The sequence below is a fragment of the Martes martes genome (genome assembly GCF_963455335.1).
Source record: "Martes martes genome assembly, chromosome: 9".
Lineage (NCBI taxonomy): Eukaryota > Metazoa > Chordata > Mammalia > Carnivora > Mustelidae > Martes > Martes martes.
The window spans coordinates 89,923,005-89,939,642 of NC_137896.1; the positions used below are offsets into that span (position 1 = coordinate 89,923,005).

Below are 16,638 nucleotides of genomic sequence, written 5' to 3' on the forward strand. Positions count from 1 at the left end.
GTTACCTCTCCATCTTTGGGTGCCTGGGTGGCTCAGTGGGCTAAGTCTCTGCCTTTGGCTCAGGTCATGATCTCAGGGCCCTGGGATCGAGGCCCATATGGGGCTCTCTGCTCAGTGGGGAGACTGCTCCCGGCCCCCGCCTGCTTCTCTGCCTGCTTGTGACCTCTCTCTCTGTGTCAAATAAATAAGCAATATCTTTTTTTAAAAAAAGACATTTTCAAGCCAATAAAACTGAGGTTTATTATCATCAGCTCCTATACGAGTCTTCTATTGCTGCGTAACCAATCACTACACTTAGTGTCTTGAAAGAACCCATGTATGGTCTCATGGTTTCTGTGTCAGGAGTCTGGGTACATATTAGCAGGGTCCTTTGCCCAGAGTGTCACCAGGGTAAAATCATGGTGTTGCCCGGGGTTGCAGTCTCATCTGGGCTCCAGGTCCTCTCCCAGACTCAAAGACAGAATCCAGTTCATTATGGCTGGGGAACCAAAGTTTCTACTCCTGGAAGCCAGGTGTTCCCCTCCACAATGTGACAGTTTATTTCTTCATGGTAAACAAGAGGATCTTTCTGAATTCTGGGAAGACCTGAACAATTTTAAAAGGCTCATCTGATTAGGTCAGCCTCCCCCCCAACCAGTAATCTTCCCTTTGATGAATTCAAAGTCAGCTGATGACAGAGTTTAATTACATGAGCAAATCCCATTTGTCAGTATATAAGGTAATCACAGGAGTGAAATTCCATCACATTCATCAGTTCTGCTCACACTGGAGGGGAGGAGATTATACAGAATGTGCACACAGGGGGTAGGAATCTTGGGGACTGTCTTAGTAAAATTCTATGTACCTTAAATCCTCATGACAAGAATATGAAAGGATGGGGGCGCCTGGGTGGCTCAGTGGGTTAAGCCTCTGCCTTCGGCTCAGGTCATGATCCCAAGGTCCTGGGATCGAGCCCCGCATCGGGCTCTCTGCTCAGCGGGGAGCCTGCTTCCCCTTCTCTCTCTGCCTGTCTCTCCACCTACTTGTGATCTCTGTCTGTCAAATAAATAAATAAAATCTTCAAAAAAAAAAAGAAGAAGAATACGAAAGGATGTACTTCAGGTAAAACGAAAATAATCCCAGGTGGAAGATCTGGGACACAAGAAAGAAGAGAAGGCAAAGAAAATATGTGGGGCACTTGGGTGGCTCAGTGGATTAAAGCCTCTGCCTTCGGCTCAGCTCATGATCCCAGGGTCCTGGGATCGAGCCCCGCATTCCCCTTCTCTCTCTCTGCCTGCCTCTCTGCCCACTTGTGATCTATCAAATAAATAAATAAAATCTTAAAAAAAAAAAAAAGAAAATATTAAACATGTGGGTAAGTCTACACAAATATGAACTATTTAAAATAATAACAATACATTTGATTTGTGCAATTAACAAAATAACAAAAAATTAACAAAATCATCAAAATATCAGATTATAAGAGCATATAAATTCAAAGAGAATAATTAATGTTAAAGAATTCTAACATCTATGTATTGTTTGAAAGAAGTGTAAAAATGCCTACTAAAGAGACAACATATGTGTTAAGTCTGCAGCACCTGAATGACTCAGTTGGTTAAGCGGCGGGCTCTTGGTTTCAACTCAGGTCACGGTCTCAGAGTTGTGAGATGGATCCTTGAGCATTGAGCCTCTTCTGGGCTCTGCACTCAGCAAGGAGTTGAAGAGTCAGCTTGAGATTCTGTCTCTGCCCCTCCACCCCTTGCTGCAAGCCCTCTTTCTACAATAAATAAAATCCTTAAGAAAGGGAGACTGTTAAGTCAAATGTACAGGTTGAAATTTTTTGATTAAACACTAAAGAACCGAAATAGATTATCTAATACTTTCAAAATGAGAGAGGGAGTTTAAAAATGGAAAAAATCTTTCCACTACTCTCTGAGGCTCCCAACCAGCCTTCTTCCCCTCCCTCACTCAGGGTCTGACTCAGATCCCAGTCTGGTGGTCCCCTCAGCTTCTCCCAGATTCCTTCCCAATTTCTCTCACAGCCATTTCCCCTAAAGAGTTTCTTGTACATTCAGTCCCAACTTAGTGTCTGCTTCTCAGATGATATTCCTGGACTAGAACAAATCCCCAATTCATTTTATGAAGTGAATAGATCCATGACAGTGAAACAAGTCAATGGCAACATGAGTAAAGAAAAGTACAGGCCAGGGGTGCCTGGCTGGTTCAGTTGGGAGAGTGTGTGACTCTTCATCTTGGGGTCATGAGTTGGAGCCCTGCGTAGGGTGTAGAGATGGCTTAAATAAAATTTAAAAAAAAGAAAGAAAGAAAGAAAATACAGGCCGGTCTCATTTATGAACACGGTACAAAGTGCTAAACAAAAACCTGAGTATGCTCCATTTAGCAATGTCTACACAACACAGTGACCAGAAATGCAAGGTTGGCTTAATACTAGAAAACCTATACAGGTCTTCTAGAAAAAGAAATAAAAGAATAGTGGAAAGAGAAGAACTAAAACTGTTATTTTTCCTAGACAGTGTGATTTTCTGTGTAGAAAAACCAAAGCACCTACAGATAATTCATGAAACTTAGATAATTTATTATAGTCATTCAATAGACTATCAGCACACAAAGGTTAAGGCATCATTCACAATAGCATCAAAATGTAGTACCTGAATTAAACGTAATAAAGCCAATGTAAGATCTTTATGGATAAAATTATTTAAAATTTTGTAAAGATATTGGAAAGAATTAAATAGTAGATACAATGGAATCACAGAAGGGTTTGTGTGCGTGTGAAATTTGAAGAGCTGATTCCAAAATGTATATAGCTGAACAAAGACCCTGGGAGAAAAACAATGGGCTCCCAGCACCTGCATTAACTGATCTTGCTGCTTGGCTTATTACTCCGTCTCAACACCAAGTGGGACTCTATAGGTTTGCAGATCCTAGGGGCCACAGGATGAATACTTCCATCAGAGAAGTGGCAGGAAATTAGAAGCTGAAACGATCCTCTGGCTAATCTGAGCTTTCATGGCCCTGAGCCAGTAGGAAGAGGAAGTGATTGTTATCCGGACAAGATGATTGATGCTTGGAGCCAATAAACAAAAGGCATGATCAGAGGAGGGCTGGGAGCCTGTGAGGATGGCAAGGTAGGGCAGGGGTCGCAGAGGGTCAGTCCATCTTCTCTAGGTTTGTTAGCCGGACTGTGGCATTCCAGAGCCTTTGGGCCACTTGAGGATCCCGAGCAGTTTTAGCGGGAAGAGTTATCATACAGGAACTGCTAAAATGTTTTCCAGAAACACCATCCAGCTCCTTTGCCAAGCTCAGGTAGAGGACTGGAATTGCCCCTTGTTTGACGTTCTGTAGAGGGGAAGAGAGGGGGTCAGGCCAAACTGACTTTCCCTTGCTGGGGACACACAGAAGCACAGTGCTGCCCCACCCTCTTCAGGCTGAGCCGGCTCCTCCCCTACCCACCTTACAGAAGAAGCTGAAGAGCCAGAAGCAACATCGGTATGGCCAAGAGAACTGCTTCATGATCTCTGTGTATACGACACCTGGGTCCACAGAGTTCACAGTCACACCTGAGAGGAGGAGACACGGGTACGGTGCACAGTGAAATGAGAGGGGGATATTGGGAAGAAAAGGGTAAGTGTGGTTCTCCAGTGGGCAACGATGGGAGGATTCTACCAGGTCTGTGAGGCAGAGGTATCCAGAGATTTGGGGGTGGTGCCAAGAAAGTCAGTCCTCTGGAACTCACACAAATGGTGATATGTTCAAGCCAGTGAGGAGACAGGAGTATCAGAAAGCCCTGGGTGAACACAGTGGATGGTGTTGGTTTGGGAGAATACTGAGAGGAGAGACCTGTTGTGAGTGGTAAGAGAGTTGGAAAGATCGAAAAAGGAGATTGAAGACAGGGTTGAGAGAACTATAGGCTGCACTGATGACCAGTGGGGGAGATTAACAGCTGACCTGGGGGACACTGGGAGTAGTTTATGGCCAGAACATGTTGGGTAAGATGTTAAGTGTTGGGAGGCGGCACTGGGATGGAGGAATAGGGTGTGTCAGAGGCAATTACCTGTCCCTTGAAGCCTCCGGGCAAGCTCCCCAGTGAAGGAGGTCAAGAGCAGTTTGCTGCAATCGTAGTTCTGGTTGAAGGCCAAAGGCTTCCCAGCCCCTGTCAGATGTTTCTCATCAACATAGCCGCGTGTATGCCGAAAGGAAGTCACATTCACTACCCGGGCTGACCCTGCCCGTTGTAGGGCCCCTGGGTGAAAAGAGGACCCCACTCCATCAATCCAAGTTCTGGAGTGAACTCCCATGCCCACTCCCCAGCCTACCTCTCCAGGAGACTCCCAAGAGAGCAGAGACCATCCAGGGCTTTCAAGATAGGGTCAGTGGGCCCCACACCCCATGCTCCCCAGGCTAAGCATAGGACAGCTTAATGTGAACAGAGACTTCATTTTCATTAGTTGCTTTCCTAATGTTTTTCCTCCTCTTTTACTGTATTATTTGGATTTTTGTCTTGCTTTTCTTCCACTTGTCAGTTGGAGCTGCTTTAATTGATCCCTGTTTATGTTTTACCTCACTGGTGGCTGAGAGAAAAGCAGAGGTTGGAGACACTGTGGAAGCTATCTTTGGCGTATTTGTCACACAAACGTTCATTAGGTGTCTGGATAATGGCAGACACCAAGACAGATGCTAAGGACATAGGGTTCTGGGTTGAAGGGGGAAGAAATGTATGTAGAGATACTTGGGAAAGAGTGTGTGTGTGTGTGTGTGTGTGTGTGTGTGTGTGTGTGTGTTAAACCACCTCTCAGGAGGCCTGGGTGGCTCTGTTGGTTAAGCATCCACTTTAGGCTCAGGTCAAGATCCCAGGGTTCTGAGATCGAGTCCCACATCAGGCTCCTTGCTCAGTGGAGAGCCTGCATCTCCCTCTGCCTGCAGCTTTCCCTGCTTGTGCTCTCTCTTTCTTTCTCTGACAAATAAATACATAAATAAAATCTTTAAAAACCCAGCTATCTTCCAGGGTCACAAAAATAAAATTACAATCAATAGTATAAGTTAAATCTTTAAAGATTTGTAAGCAGGAAGGACCCAACATAGTTGGTGGCAAAGGTGAAATCAAGGCCCTCTGGGGTAAGTGTACCTCAGTACCTCACTATATATCTATATCTCTATAAAATTTGGATCATATAAAATATGAAAAATAGTAGTTATCACATATAAGTTTATGGTGTTCAAAATGCCAAAACTATTTTGAGCTGTACATTTAGATCACGCGTCAGAAATGAAAAACTGAGCAGCTGGTATTTAGGCAAAATTTGCTGGGGAGAAAATTATTCTTAAAGAAAACAGACCGGAGATTTGCAGGCATAGTGACATAAAGACCAAAGGGGCTCACAGCCTAGTTGGAGACAGATCCTCATGGAACAGTGTTGATGCAGGAACAGGGATGTATACAAGGGTGGAGGGAGCCCTGCAAATGCGGGGGTGGGGGGCGTTGCTGCTAGGGGAGGTATTGGCAGGATCCACAGCACAGGTGATATCTGTGCTGACTCCTGGCGGAGGAACTAAAGTTAAGTCAGCTAGAAGAGCGGAAGAGGATATTCCTCATAGAAACAAGCATATGTGCAAAAAGCAGAGCCAGAGCGGAAAAAAAAACAAGGTCCAAGAGCTACAGAGCATAGCTACGGACTGTCTGCTGGAGAGCAGAGTGTGGATTAAGGAAGGGGAGAAGGTGAGGCTCTCAGTCTGCAGGGGATCTGTGCATGGAAAGAACAGGCTTAGAGTTTCTCCTCTAACGGATAAATACCTTCCAAGGATATTAAGCAAGTGATGTGGTGAAGAATGATTTCCTACAAGCAGGAGAAAGAATGAAGAAGGGGAGGAGATGGGATGCCTGGGTGGCTCAGCCGGTTAAGTATCTGATTTTGACTCCGGCGGTCCTGGGATTGACTTCTGCATCAGACTCCTTGCTCAGTGGAGAACCTGCTTTTCCCTCTGTCTGCCACTCCCCCTGCTTGTGCTCTCACTCTCTCTGACAAATAAATAAATAAAATCTTTAAAAAGAGAAAGAGGAGGAGGAGAGAAGACACTTTAAAAAAGAGAGAGAGAAGGGGAGGAGAGAAGACCGTTTGAGAAAATAGGACTAGGCAAGGTGTAGACAGGGTGTTACAATTTGTCAAAAGGGGAAAAGTTACTACTTGAGAACCCCCCGAGTTCTGCCTTGCTCTTTGCTCTCTTTCCAGCTGGGGCTCATTTAATCAGCCGCTAAGGAGTCCATGAGATCCTGGCAACACAAATTGCCTCTCAAGAGGGGAATGGTAGCTCATTTTCAAGGAGAGGAGAATTTTTAAAAATGTAATCCCTTTTGTACACTTTCAATTTTGTGTTTTGGACACATATTACCTAACCCAAACAATTGATTTTATTTTAAAGAGGCTATTACACATCCAGGAGAAAATGTTAGGAAGAAGGCACCTGCCCCTCATTCTGTCCCAGCCTCCCCAGGAAGAACCCAAACTTCCTTACTCGGAAAGTATTAAAAAAATCAGAAAATCAAAGGACTCAGGCCCAAGAGAGAGATGCGTTCTGTCTAGATTCCTGGTGGTTCTTGAGCTGTTTGAGAGCAGGAAGTAGGGCTTCTTGGTGTCTATGTTCCTAGTGGTCTAGTGCTCCCCTTAACCTTTTGTTGAGATGACTGACTCTACTGGTCTAGCTAAAATGCACATCTGGGGGTTAGGAGAGGTGGGATCTTAAACCCTCTTGCTGGTTGTATTTGGGGCTCACTGATTTTATTACCAGCCTCCTACTCCTGACTTGTGTCAGCTGGGTTCCCCTGCTGTGTGAGGGGGGAAAGCATATCGGGTCATCACGCAGTGAGCAGCTAGGGCCAAGCAGAAGGAAGTGGCCATGGGGACAGTAAGCCACGAAAATGCCAGGGGAGTGGAGAAGCAAGGGTGGCACAGAAGGGAGGCACCCCATTCTTCCTTACCTTGGAGTAGATTTGTAAGCAGGAAGGGCCCAACATAGTTGGTAGCAAAGGTGAAATCAAGGCCCTCTGGGGTAAGTGTCTTGGGGATTCCTGGGAGGAGATGAGAACACAGGTGAGGTAATGGAAGGAGACAAGATCTGTGAGACAAATTGGCATTTAATAGAAATGCCACAGAACATGGCATGTATGAATTCAGGTTTTTAGGGTCGTGTATGAATTCCAGGTTTTTCAGCAAGGTGCACAGGTTAGGTTTGGTGGATGCCTGTTTTAGGGTCCCTGAACCGGAAAGGAGGCTCCTGAGACAAGTCCGGAGGAAACATACCACTGACTGCAGCATTGTTAACCAGCAGGTGTATCTCAGGAGACTCCTGCAGAAGCCACCAGACAAAGCTCCGGATGGAGGCCATTGAGCTCAAGTCCACCTGGCCAAGCAGGAGGCAGTTACTCTTTGAGACTACTTGGATCTCAGCCAGGGCTTGCTGTCCACGTTCCCGGTTCCGGCAGGCAAGGATCACACGGGCCCCACGGCGGGCCAGCTCCTGGGATACAGCCTTCCCTATTCCTGGAGGAGAGCAGCTTCAGAGTAGCCTAGCCTGGGGAGTGACTAGAGAGGCTGGTCCTCGCCCCCACCCTCCCTCCTGGCGCCACTGGGGCCTGAGGCACCTAGTGAGGCCACAGGATGAGAAGAGGACTCACCACTGTTGGCACCGGTCACCACTGCTGTCTTCCCAGTTAGGTCTGTGGAGCACTGCTGGAGGTCCCAAAGGTGAGACTCGTGCCAGAACCACACACTTAGTCGAAGCAGGAGAACCAGCATGAACAGGACAGACCCAGGGCTCCAGACCAGGGTGCTGAGTAGCGACCACAGTGCCATAACAAAGACTTGGTGGTCTGCCACCAGGGGAGCTGGGCTGTGGTGGAGGTAAACTGGGGAGGAACTAGTCAAAGCTGAATACAGATTAGCAATCAGGCTGGGGTAGTGCCTAGGACACAAAATTTAAAGAGGCTACTCACTCTCAGATTTGCTCAAGCATGCTGTTTGGACTGGGGAGTAAATTCCACCTTAAATGGCAAGTTTTGGACATTTGATTGCCTCACTGCTCTCTTTAGCCCAGAGCCAGCGCTTCTTTGAAATGTGTATAAGCTGATGGTTGTCTCCAAGTGAAACTTGGACTTGCACTCTAAGCTGGATTGGTGAATTGCAGGTATTGGAGAAGCAAGATAGCAAATTCCCCGTCTTTAATCAATGTGTGCTTAAGCAGCCCCTACTGCAAGGAGACTGAGTGATTCCATCTGAGACAGACCCCTCTTGCAGCCCTTATGTCTACTCCTCTGGGGAGAGGGGGATGGTTCTCCAGAATGCCTCTGCTGGGGAGCAACAGTGACCCAGTGCAGGGTCTCCCAAGGGTGGAAACGGGGTCATTCCCCGGAACCAGTGTTCTGTATCCTTCTAGGACTGTAGGGCAACTGCTCCTGATTGAGCGCCCTTAGAAGAAACTGACAAAGACATCAGGTCAACTCTTCAGGCAACTCAGGTGTTTATTGGGCAAGCAGAAAGAAGGAACACACCACCTGAGCTTCAGAGCCCAGAATAGGGTAGGTGCTCGGGGAGGAGGGACCACACTTTGGGCTTTGGGTTCTTCATTATTTGTCTCACGGACACCTGAGGATTTGGGGCGCCTGTCTGGATGGGCTGCTGCTCACTGGGAAGAAAGGTGCCACTTTCCCTGTCCTCCTGCTGGGGTACTGCAGCCCTGAGCAGCACCTGGGTGGTTGGGTTCCACATGCTCACACCAGGAGCCAGCTTCATTGCGTCAGGCAGCAACATGGGCTTCCACATCACCTGGGACGTGGCCTCAAGGACTCGGGGTGCCATATATGGCCCCCTGCGAGGATCCCGACCCTCCCGGTTGCCGGGATCCAGGCCCTGTGGATTTACATGGCTGCGGCCAGCCCATATCTCACCCAGCAACTCAGCCTCCCCCTCCCAGCCACTGGGCCACTTCGCACCAGGCCACAGTTTGGGGCTGGGGCTCCGGGCCAGATCAGGGAAAGCCAGATGAGTGGCAAGAAAGCCAAGCCCAGGTTTGGGAAAGGGCAACTTTGACCCAAAGCCTGGCGATGGTAGGCCTAAGCTTAAAGTTGGGGATTGGAGGCCAGGGCCCAGGCCCAAGGCAGGGAAATGAACGCTAGGCGGGAGAGAGAAGAAAACTGTCGGGGAGACATGAGCACCAGGTCTGGGCGCTAGGGATCTGGCGGGAGCCTCAGGAGTCTTGGTCTTCGCGACCCTCTGTCGCCCGCGGTAGGCTTCCAGGGGGCGTGCCTCGGCGTCCTGAACCACAACCTCGGCCAGAGGGCGCACCCAGTGGCGCGGCAGACGCCTGGGGTCCAGATGCGCCCCAGTCTTGCGACCCATCCTATAGCGAGGCCGGCTCCGCAGCGGGTCCTCCAACCTAGGCTGCTGTGGCTCTAATGAGGCCGAGGGGACGAGCGTGGTGGGGTCGCCCACAGAGAGGCCGACCCCCAACACGCCCGAGTCAATGAGGGGCGCGTCCTCCTCGATGAGAGGAACGTCCTCCTCCTTGAGTTTCAGCCAGTCCCCAGGTACGTGCGGCTGGGACGTGCAACAATAGAGGTCCTCCAGCGAGAACTGGGAGCCCCGGGGCTGTGCCGCCTGAGTCAAGGCCTGGGTGCTGGCTACCTGGAACAGCTCCAGAGAAGGGTGGGGACTGCCATTGGGAGCCATCTCCACAGACGGTTGGCGGCTCGCATTCAAGGACCCCACTGTGGCCTGGTGGTCTCTGGCCTGGACGTCCAAGTCCTCTAAAGGACCCTGGGACCCTGTGTCCTGAAACAGCTCTGGGGTAGGTGGTGGTCCCTGAGTGACTGGCAGCTCTGGAGAATGTTCCCAAGATTCCATCTGCTCCTGAGAGCCTCTCCCCATCCACCGTGTTCCTAGAGACATCCGATCCTCGCTCCCTTGTTCCTAGGGAAATGCATTGGGAGTAGGGGTAGTGGGTGGGTAGTGAGACCTTGGAAAGAGGAGACAGGAACTAAGGGTAGAGGAGTCCAGAGAGGACCTGAAGAGAAGGCTCGATGGGGCTTAGGGAAGGGGTGTGGGGATCAGAGGGAGCTGGGGGCTGGGCTTACCTCGTTTTGGAAGGTCTCCTCTGGGCCCATGGAGGCGGGGGCATGCAGCACAGGCACTGATCCCTGAGCCCAGGCATCTGTCGTGCATGCCAACGGTTCCTCATCCTCACCCCACGTGGGGTCCTCAGCCACTGCTGATTCTCCCTCATCCCTGGCCAGGAAACGCCACTCAGTGATCTGCAGCATGGCCTCCCGGGCCTGGCTAATGGTGAATGGAATGCACTGTGGAGATGAGAGAGGATCTCAGCCCAGGGTGGGCTGGACGGATGGGTGGGTGTGGGTGGAGATGGGTCTGAAGAACCTGGATCCAGGCCCACCTGCTGGGTCAAGTAGACTTTGAAAGCAGAGTCCATGACTCGCGCCAGCAGATCAGCCAAGATGTCCCCCACAACATCCTCTCCCTCCTCTAGAGCCATGAGTGCCATCCATTCAGCCTCTGTGAGCCGCCCAGGCACGATGTCCACCTGTGGCGCCTGCACCGTAGGGGGCCGAGCCTTTTCCGCCTTGGATCGGGTCACCCCACGGTCCCGGATCTGTCTCTCCTGCCTCTGTGAGGAAAGAACAGGGCAATCAGGGCAGGAAACAGAGAAGTGGAATGGAGAAGCAGCTATAGACTAGGAGGAAGCTTTCTCAAGCTGTCCAGTAGGAAGGAAAAGCCTTTTGAAAGGAATAATTTACCAACGGCCTACTACATGTCAAATTTATTTTAGATGTTTGACCTTGCTAATTTACTTTTTTAAGATTTATCTATTTAGGGGTGCCTGGGTAGCTCAGTCATTGGGCGTCTGCCTTTGGCTTGGATCATGATCCTGGGCTCCTGGGATTGGGCCCTGCGTCGGGTTCTCTGCTTGGTGGGAAGCCTGCTTCTCTCTCTCCCACTCCCCCTCCTTATGTTTCCTTTTCACTGTGTCTCTGTCAAATAAATAAATAAAATCATTAAAAATTTTATTTATTTATTTGGGGGGGAGGGGCAGAAAGAGAAAATCTTTCAAGGAGACTCCCTGCTGAGTGGGGAGTTGGACATTGGGTTTGATATCTGGACCCTGAGATTATGACCTGAGCTCAAATCAAGAGTAGGAGGCTTAACTGACTGAGCTAGTCAGGCACCCCTGGCCTAACTAATTCAATTTTCATTTTTTTTATTTTTTCTTTTTTTTTTTTTTTAAGATTTTATTTATTTATTTGACAGACAGAGATCACAAGTAGGCAGAGAGACAGGCAGAGAGAGAGGAGGAAGCAGGCTCCCTGCTGAGCAGAGAGCCCGATGTGGGGCTCGATCCCAAGACCTTGAGATCACGACCTGAACCGAAGGCAGAGGCTTAACCCTCTGAGCCACCCAGGCGCCCTCATTTTTTTTATTTTTTTAAAGATCTTATTTATGTATTTGATAGAGTGAGAGAGCATCAGCGGGGGGCAGTAGAGGGAGAGGCAGGCTCCCTGCCAAGCAAGGAGCTGGATGTGAGCTTGATCCCGGGACTGGGATCATGACTTGAGCCAAAGGCAGATGCTTAACCATCTGAGCCACCCAGGAACCCTGCTAATATAATTTTCATGACAGCTCACTAAACCCATTTTACAAAGAAACTGGAAGGACACAAGTTAACCAGCGCTTGCTTCAGATTACAGAGTACACCCTGGCTATGTAGAGCTCTAACACCACAGTCTATTGGCACTAGTTCAAAAGGTTCAAAGTTCTTGAGGGTTCAGAAAAATTAAGGATAAGTCAATAAATGGTTAGTGTTTAAAGAACACTAGTCTCCTTCTCTCCCCCAAATCAACTTAGATGCTCATTTTACAACACACATCTAAATAATGGATTAAAGGATACACACACACACACAAATGAAACAAAAATATAAGCAAAAAATAAAATGTAGGAAAAAATAGATTAAGTTGTCATATAATCTCTGGGTGAGAAAAAACTGCCGAAGCATAAACATTATGTAAGAAATAATAAAGAGGGTGCCTGGGTGGCTCAGTGGGTTAAGCCTCTGCCTCTGCCTTCGGCGCAGGTCATGATCCCAGGGACCTGGGATTGAGCCCCACATCGGGCTCTCTGCTCAGCAGGGAGCCTGCTTCCCTCTCTCTCTCTGCCTGCCTCTCTGCCTACTTGTGATCTCTCTCTGTGTGTCAAATAAATAAAATCTTTAAAAAAAGAAATAATAAAGAAATAGCTAGAGAGTTATATACATACAGGCAAAAATTTCCTGTACTTTTAAAAAATTTTTATTTTATTTATTTGACAGAAAGAGACAGCAGGCAGACCCTTAATGACTGAGCCACCCAGGCACCCCTTCCTGTACTTATTTTTAAGACACTCCTAATTACAACTTGACAGTAGTTACCATTTACCGGCACCTAAGCATATCAGTTACAAACACTGACTCAAGTCCTACATTTTTAGACTACATACTATTTTTATCCTCATTTTACAGAATTTGTCCAGATCACACAGCAAGGTAGTAGTGAAGTCATAATTCATATGTAGGTTTGTCTGACTCTAGAGCCTGACTTTATCCTGCTTTCCAAAATAAAAAAAAATTGCAACAAATATGAAAAAGGATAAATATCCCCAAGTATATTAAAAACCCACATAAAAAATAAAATCATAAGACCCCAAGAATAATAAATAAAGGACATAACATTACACAAAAATGGAACTGTAAATGACTAATAAACGTTTGAAAAGATGTCCAACCTTCAAAAATATCAATTCCAATTTTATGAACACATCCAAAGGCATATCCTGAAATGAAAATAAAATTATATCCTCCAACATAGACCTTCTGCTGTCATTTATAATAGCAGAATATTGAAAATATCTATCTAACAAAAAGAGAATATATGGCTAATTGTGTGCCCTCTATATAAGGAATATTATGCAATGATTAAAGATAATTTTAGGAAGAATTTGCAATATAGGTAATGATAAATGAAAGAAACAGTATACGAAATTACATACCAAGTGTCATCTCTGATGTATAAATCAGTATATGTTAAAGAAAAGGAAAACATCTTATCACCACTACTGTTCAACATTGTACTAGAAGTCCTAGCCTCAGCAATCAGACAACAAAAAGAAATTAAAGGCATCCAAATTGGCAAAGAAGAAGTCAAACTATCACTCTTTGCAGATGATATGATACTGTATGTGGAAAACCCAAAAGGCTCCACTCCAAAACTGCTAGAACTTGTACAGGAATTCAGTAAAGTGTCAGGATATAAAGTCAATGCACAGAAATCAGTCGCATTTCTTTACACTAACAACAAGACAGAAGAAAGAGAAATTGAGGAGTCAGTCCCATTTACAATCGCACCGAAAACCATAAGATACCTAGGAATAAATGTAACCAAAGAGGCAAAGAATCTGTACTCAGAAAACTATAAAGTACTCATGAAAGAAATTGAGGAAGACACAAAGAAATGGAAAAATATTCCATGCTCATGGATTGGAAGAACAAATATTGTGAAAATGTCTATTCTACCTAGAGCAATCTACACATTTAATGCAATCCCTATCAAAATCCCATCCACCTTTTTTTTAAAGAAATAGAACAAATAATCCTAAAATTTATATGGAACCAGAAAAGACCTCGAATAGCCAAAGGAATATTGAAAAAGAAAGCCAGTCGGTGGCATCACAATTCCAGACTTCAAGCTCTATTACAAAGCTGTCATCATCAAGACAGTATGGTACTGGCACAAAAACAGACATATAGATCAATGGAACAGAATAGAGAGCCCAGAAATAGACCCTCAACTCTATGGTCAACTAATCTTCGACAAAGCAGGAAAGAATATCCAATGGAAAAAAGACAGCCTCTTCAACAAATGGTGCTGGGAAAATTGGACAGCCACACGCAGAAAAATGAAATTGGACTATTTCCTTACACCACACACAAAAATAGACTCAAAATGGATGAAGGACCTCAATGTGAGAAAGGAATCCATCAAAATCCTTGAGGAGAATGCAGGCAGCAACCTCTTTGACCTCAACCGCAGCAACTTCTTCCTAGGAACATCGCCAAAGGCAACAGAAGCAAGGGCAAAAATGAACTATTGGGATTTCATCAAGATCAAAAGCTTTTGCACAGCAAAGGAAACAGTTAATAAAACCAAAAGACAACTGACAGAATGGGAGAAGATATTTGCAAACGACATATCAGATAAAGGGCTAGTATCCAAAATCTATAAAGAGCTTATCAAACTCAACACCCAAAGAACAAATAATCCAATCAAGAAATGGGCAGAGGACATGAACAGACATTTCTGCAAAGAAGACATCCAGATGGCCAACAGACACATGAAAAAGTGCTCCACATCACTCGGCATCAGGGAAATACAAATCAAAGCCACAATGAGATACCACCTCACACCAGTCAGAATGGCTAAAATTAACAAGTCAAGAAATGACAGATGCTGGCGAGGATGTGGAGAGAGGGGAACCCTCCTACACTGCTGGTGGGAATGCAAGCTGGTGCAACCACTCTGGAAAACAGTGTGGAGGTTCCTCAAAAAACTGAAAATAGAGCTACCCTATGACCCAGCAATTGCACTACTGGGTATATATCCTAAAGATACAAACGTGGTGCTCCGAAGGGGCACGTGCACCCGAATGTTTATAGCAGCAATGTCCACAATAGCCAAACTGTGGAAAGAACCTGGATGTCCATCAACAGATGAATGGATAAAGAAGATGTGGTATATATACACAATGGAATACTATGCAGCCATCAAAAGACATGAAATCTTGCCATTTGCGACGATGTGGATAGAACTAGAGGGTATTATGCTTAGCGAAATAAGTCTATCGGAGAAAGACAACTATCATATGATCTCTTTGATATGAGGAAGTGGAGATGCAATGTGGGGGGGTTGGGGGGAGCTAGGAAAAGAAAAAATGAAAAGATGGGATTGGGAGGGAGACAAACCATAAAAGACTCAATCTCAAAAAACAGACTGAGGGTTGCTGGGGGGAGGGGGGACGGGAGAGGGTGGTGGGGATATGGGCATTGGGGAGGGTATGTGCTATGATGAGTGCTGTGAAATGTGTAAACCTAGCGATTCACAGACCTGTACCCCTGGGGATAAAAATACATTATATGTTTATTAAAATAAAAAAAAAAGAAATGGAAAACATCAAAATTGTCACAGTAGATATGTTTCTTTCTTGTGCTCTATCTTGTAAGTTCTCTACAATGAGTCTGTGTCCTTTTGTAATTAAAAAAATCATATAAAAAGAAAAAGACTAGTTCCATAAATTCATTTTAGGGACATAGGAAACTTATAGGAAGATTCTTGGGAGCCTCCTCCTTTCCTACATGTCTCCCTTCACTTGGTTCCTTCCAAAATTTACCTCTAAAGGTAGTCTTCCCAATCTTTATCTCCTCACCCCAACCTTACTGCCTCCTATGAGACGTCCCCTCAAATTCATTCTCTGCTGTATCTGGTGTTTCCTAAACATTACACTGAACTCAAAGTCCCTTAAACCTCATTTCCTTTCTCTGCTAATGAAAACAGCCCTGGTGGCAAGCCCAGGGAATAGCCCACAGACTAGTCCAGGCAGGTAGGGCTGGGAGAGGGGAGCCAGTTCCTTAGACTTACCCTCCCAGCCTCTCATCTGCCACTCCTGACGGTGACTGTACCTACATGTGGCCTCTAGAGGCCAGAGATATTATTGCACAAAGTCTCCTCAAATGTGTTTTATTTAAAAATTTCTTGGTTTGGGGGGCACCTGGGTGGCTCAGTAGGTTAAGCCTCCACTCTTGATTTTGGCTCTGGTCATGACCTCACGGTAGTGAGATCAAGCCCCTGCGTGGAGCTCCCAGTCAGCGGGGAGTCCGCTTGAGATTTTCTCTCTCCCTCTGCCCCTCCACAAGTCCCTGTCTCTCGTGGGCTCTCTCGCTCTCAAATAAAAATAATTTTTTTTTTTAAGTCTTGGCTTTTAAACAACTTGACTTTCAAATGCAGCCTCAAAGCTGTTGTTTAACCCATTCCTTCCTCCTAAAATCCTTGAAAGGGAGTTTATTTAGAAACACCTCTCCCCAGTGCCTGACCAATTCTGGCTTATCCATTTGAATGGGGGCCTCAGTTTAAGAGACTTATTACATGCCTTAGCTGCTTCCAAAGTCAGTTCCCGTTCTTGGGCACTGAACCATACATTTGACTTTTTCCCTCAGGTTCCGAGTGTGACAAAGCGTGTTAGTGTGCGTGGTGCAGGTGCAGATTTTCTGCCCCAAACCGACGTGGCTTCCTTGGTCGCCCTGTACGCCCGCATGGTGGGCTGGCGGCGGCTGGCGTGGGGCGGACCCACGGTTCCCCACGCCGACCTTAAATGCCAGTCCGGACTCTGGCCCACCCCCAGCTGAGCTGAAGCTCACCGAGCCTTCGTGAGCCATTGTCGCAGCTGTCGCTCCAACCCCGCTGCTTCGGCTTCCCTTCCTTGATGCTGCCACCTCCGCCTAACCGTCTCCCAAGCAACTGCGGCGCCGTGCACATTGCGCCCGACCTGG

At 46.7% G+C, this 16,638-nt stretch overlaps 2 protein-coding genes across 2 annotated transcripts; both read right to left on the reverse strand.

Moving 5' to 3' along the window:
- Positions 1 to 2,557: 2,557 nt before the first annotated feature.
- Positions 2,558 to 7,948, reverse strand: LOC308349711 (retinol dehydrogenase 12-like). The gene is made up of 6 exons (XM_080814509.1): positions 7,673 to 7,948; positions 7,299 to 7,538; positions 6,977 to 7,066; positions 4,058 to 4,246; positions 3,457 to 3,563; positions 2,558 to 3,342 (listed from the first exon to the last, which is right to left on the reverse strand). The coding sequence occupies exons 1-6, from the start codon at positions 7,848 to 7,850 to the stop codon at positions 3,154 to 3,156; spliced, it is 993 nt and encodes a 330-aa protein (XP_080670635.1). The 5' UTR covers positions 7,851 to 7,948; the 3' UTR covers positions 2,558 to 3,153.
- A 544-nt stretch (positions 7,949 to 8,492) lies between these two features.
- Positions 8,493 to 16,583, reverse strand: LOC308348484 (uncharacterized protein C2orf81). The gene is made up of 4 exons (XM_080812574.1): positions 16,507 to 16,583; positions 10,444 to 10,674; positions 10,127 to 10,348; positions 8,493 to 9,962 (listed from the first exon to the last, which is right to left on the reverse strand). Exons 1-4 carry the CDS (start codon positions 16,522 to 16,524, stop codon positions 8,556 to 8,558), a joined length of 1,878 nt encoding a protein of 625 aa, XP_080668700.1. The 5' UTR covers positions 16,525 to 16,583; the 3' UTR covers positions 8,493 to 8,555.
- Between the last annotated feature and the right edge of the window lie 55 nt (positions 16,584 to 16,638).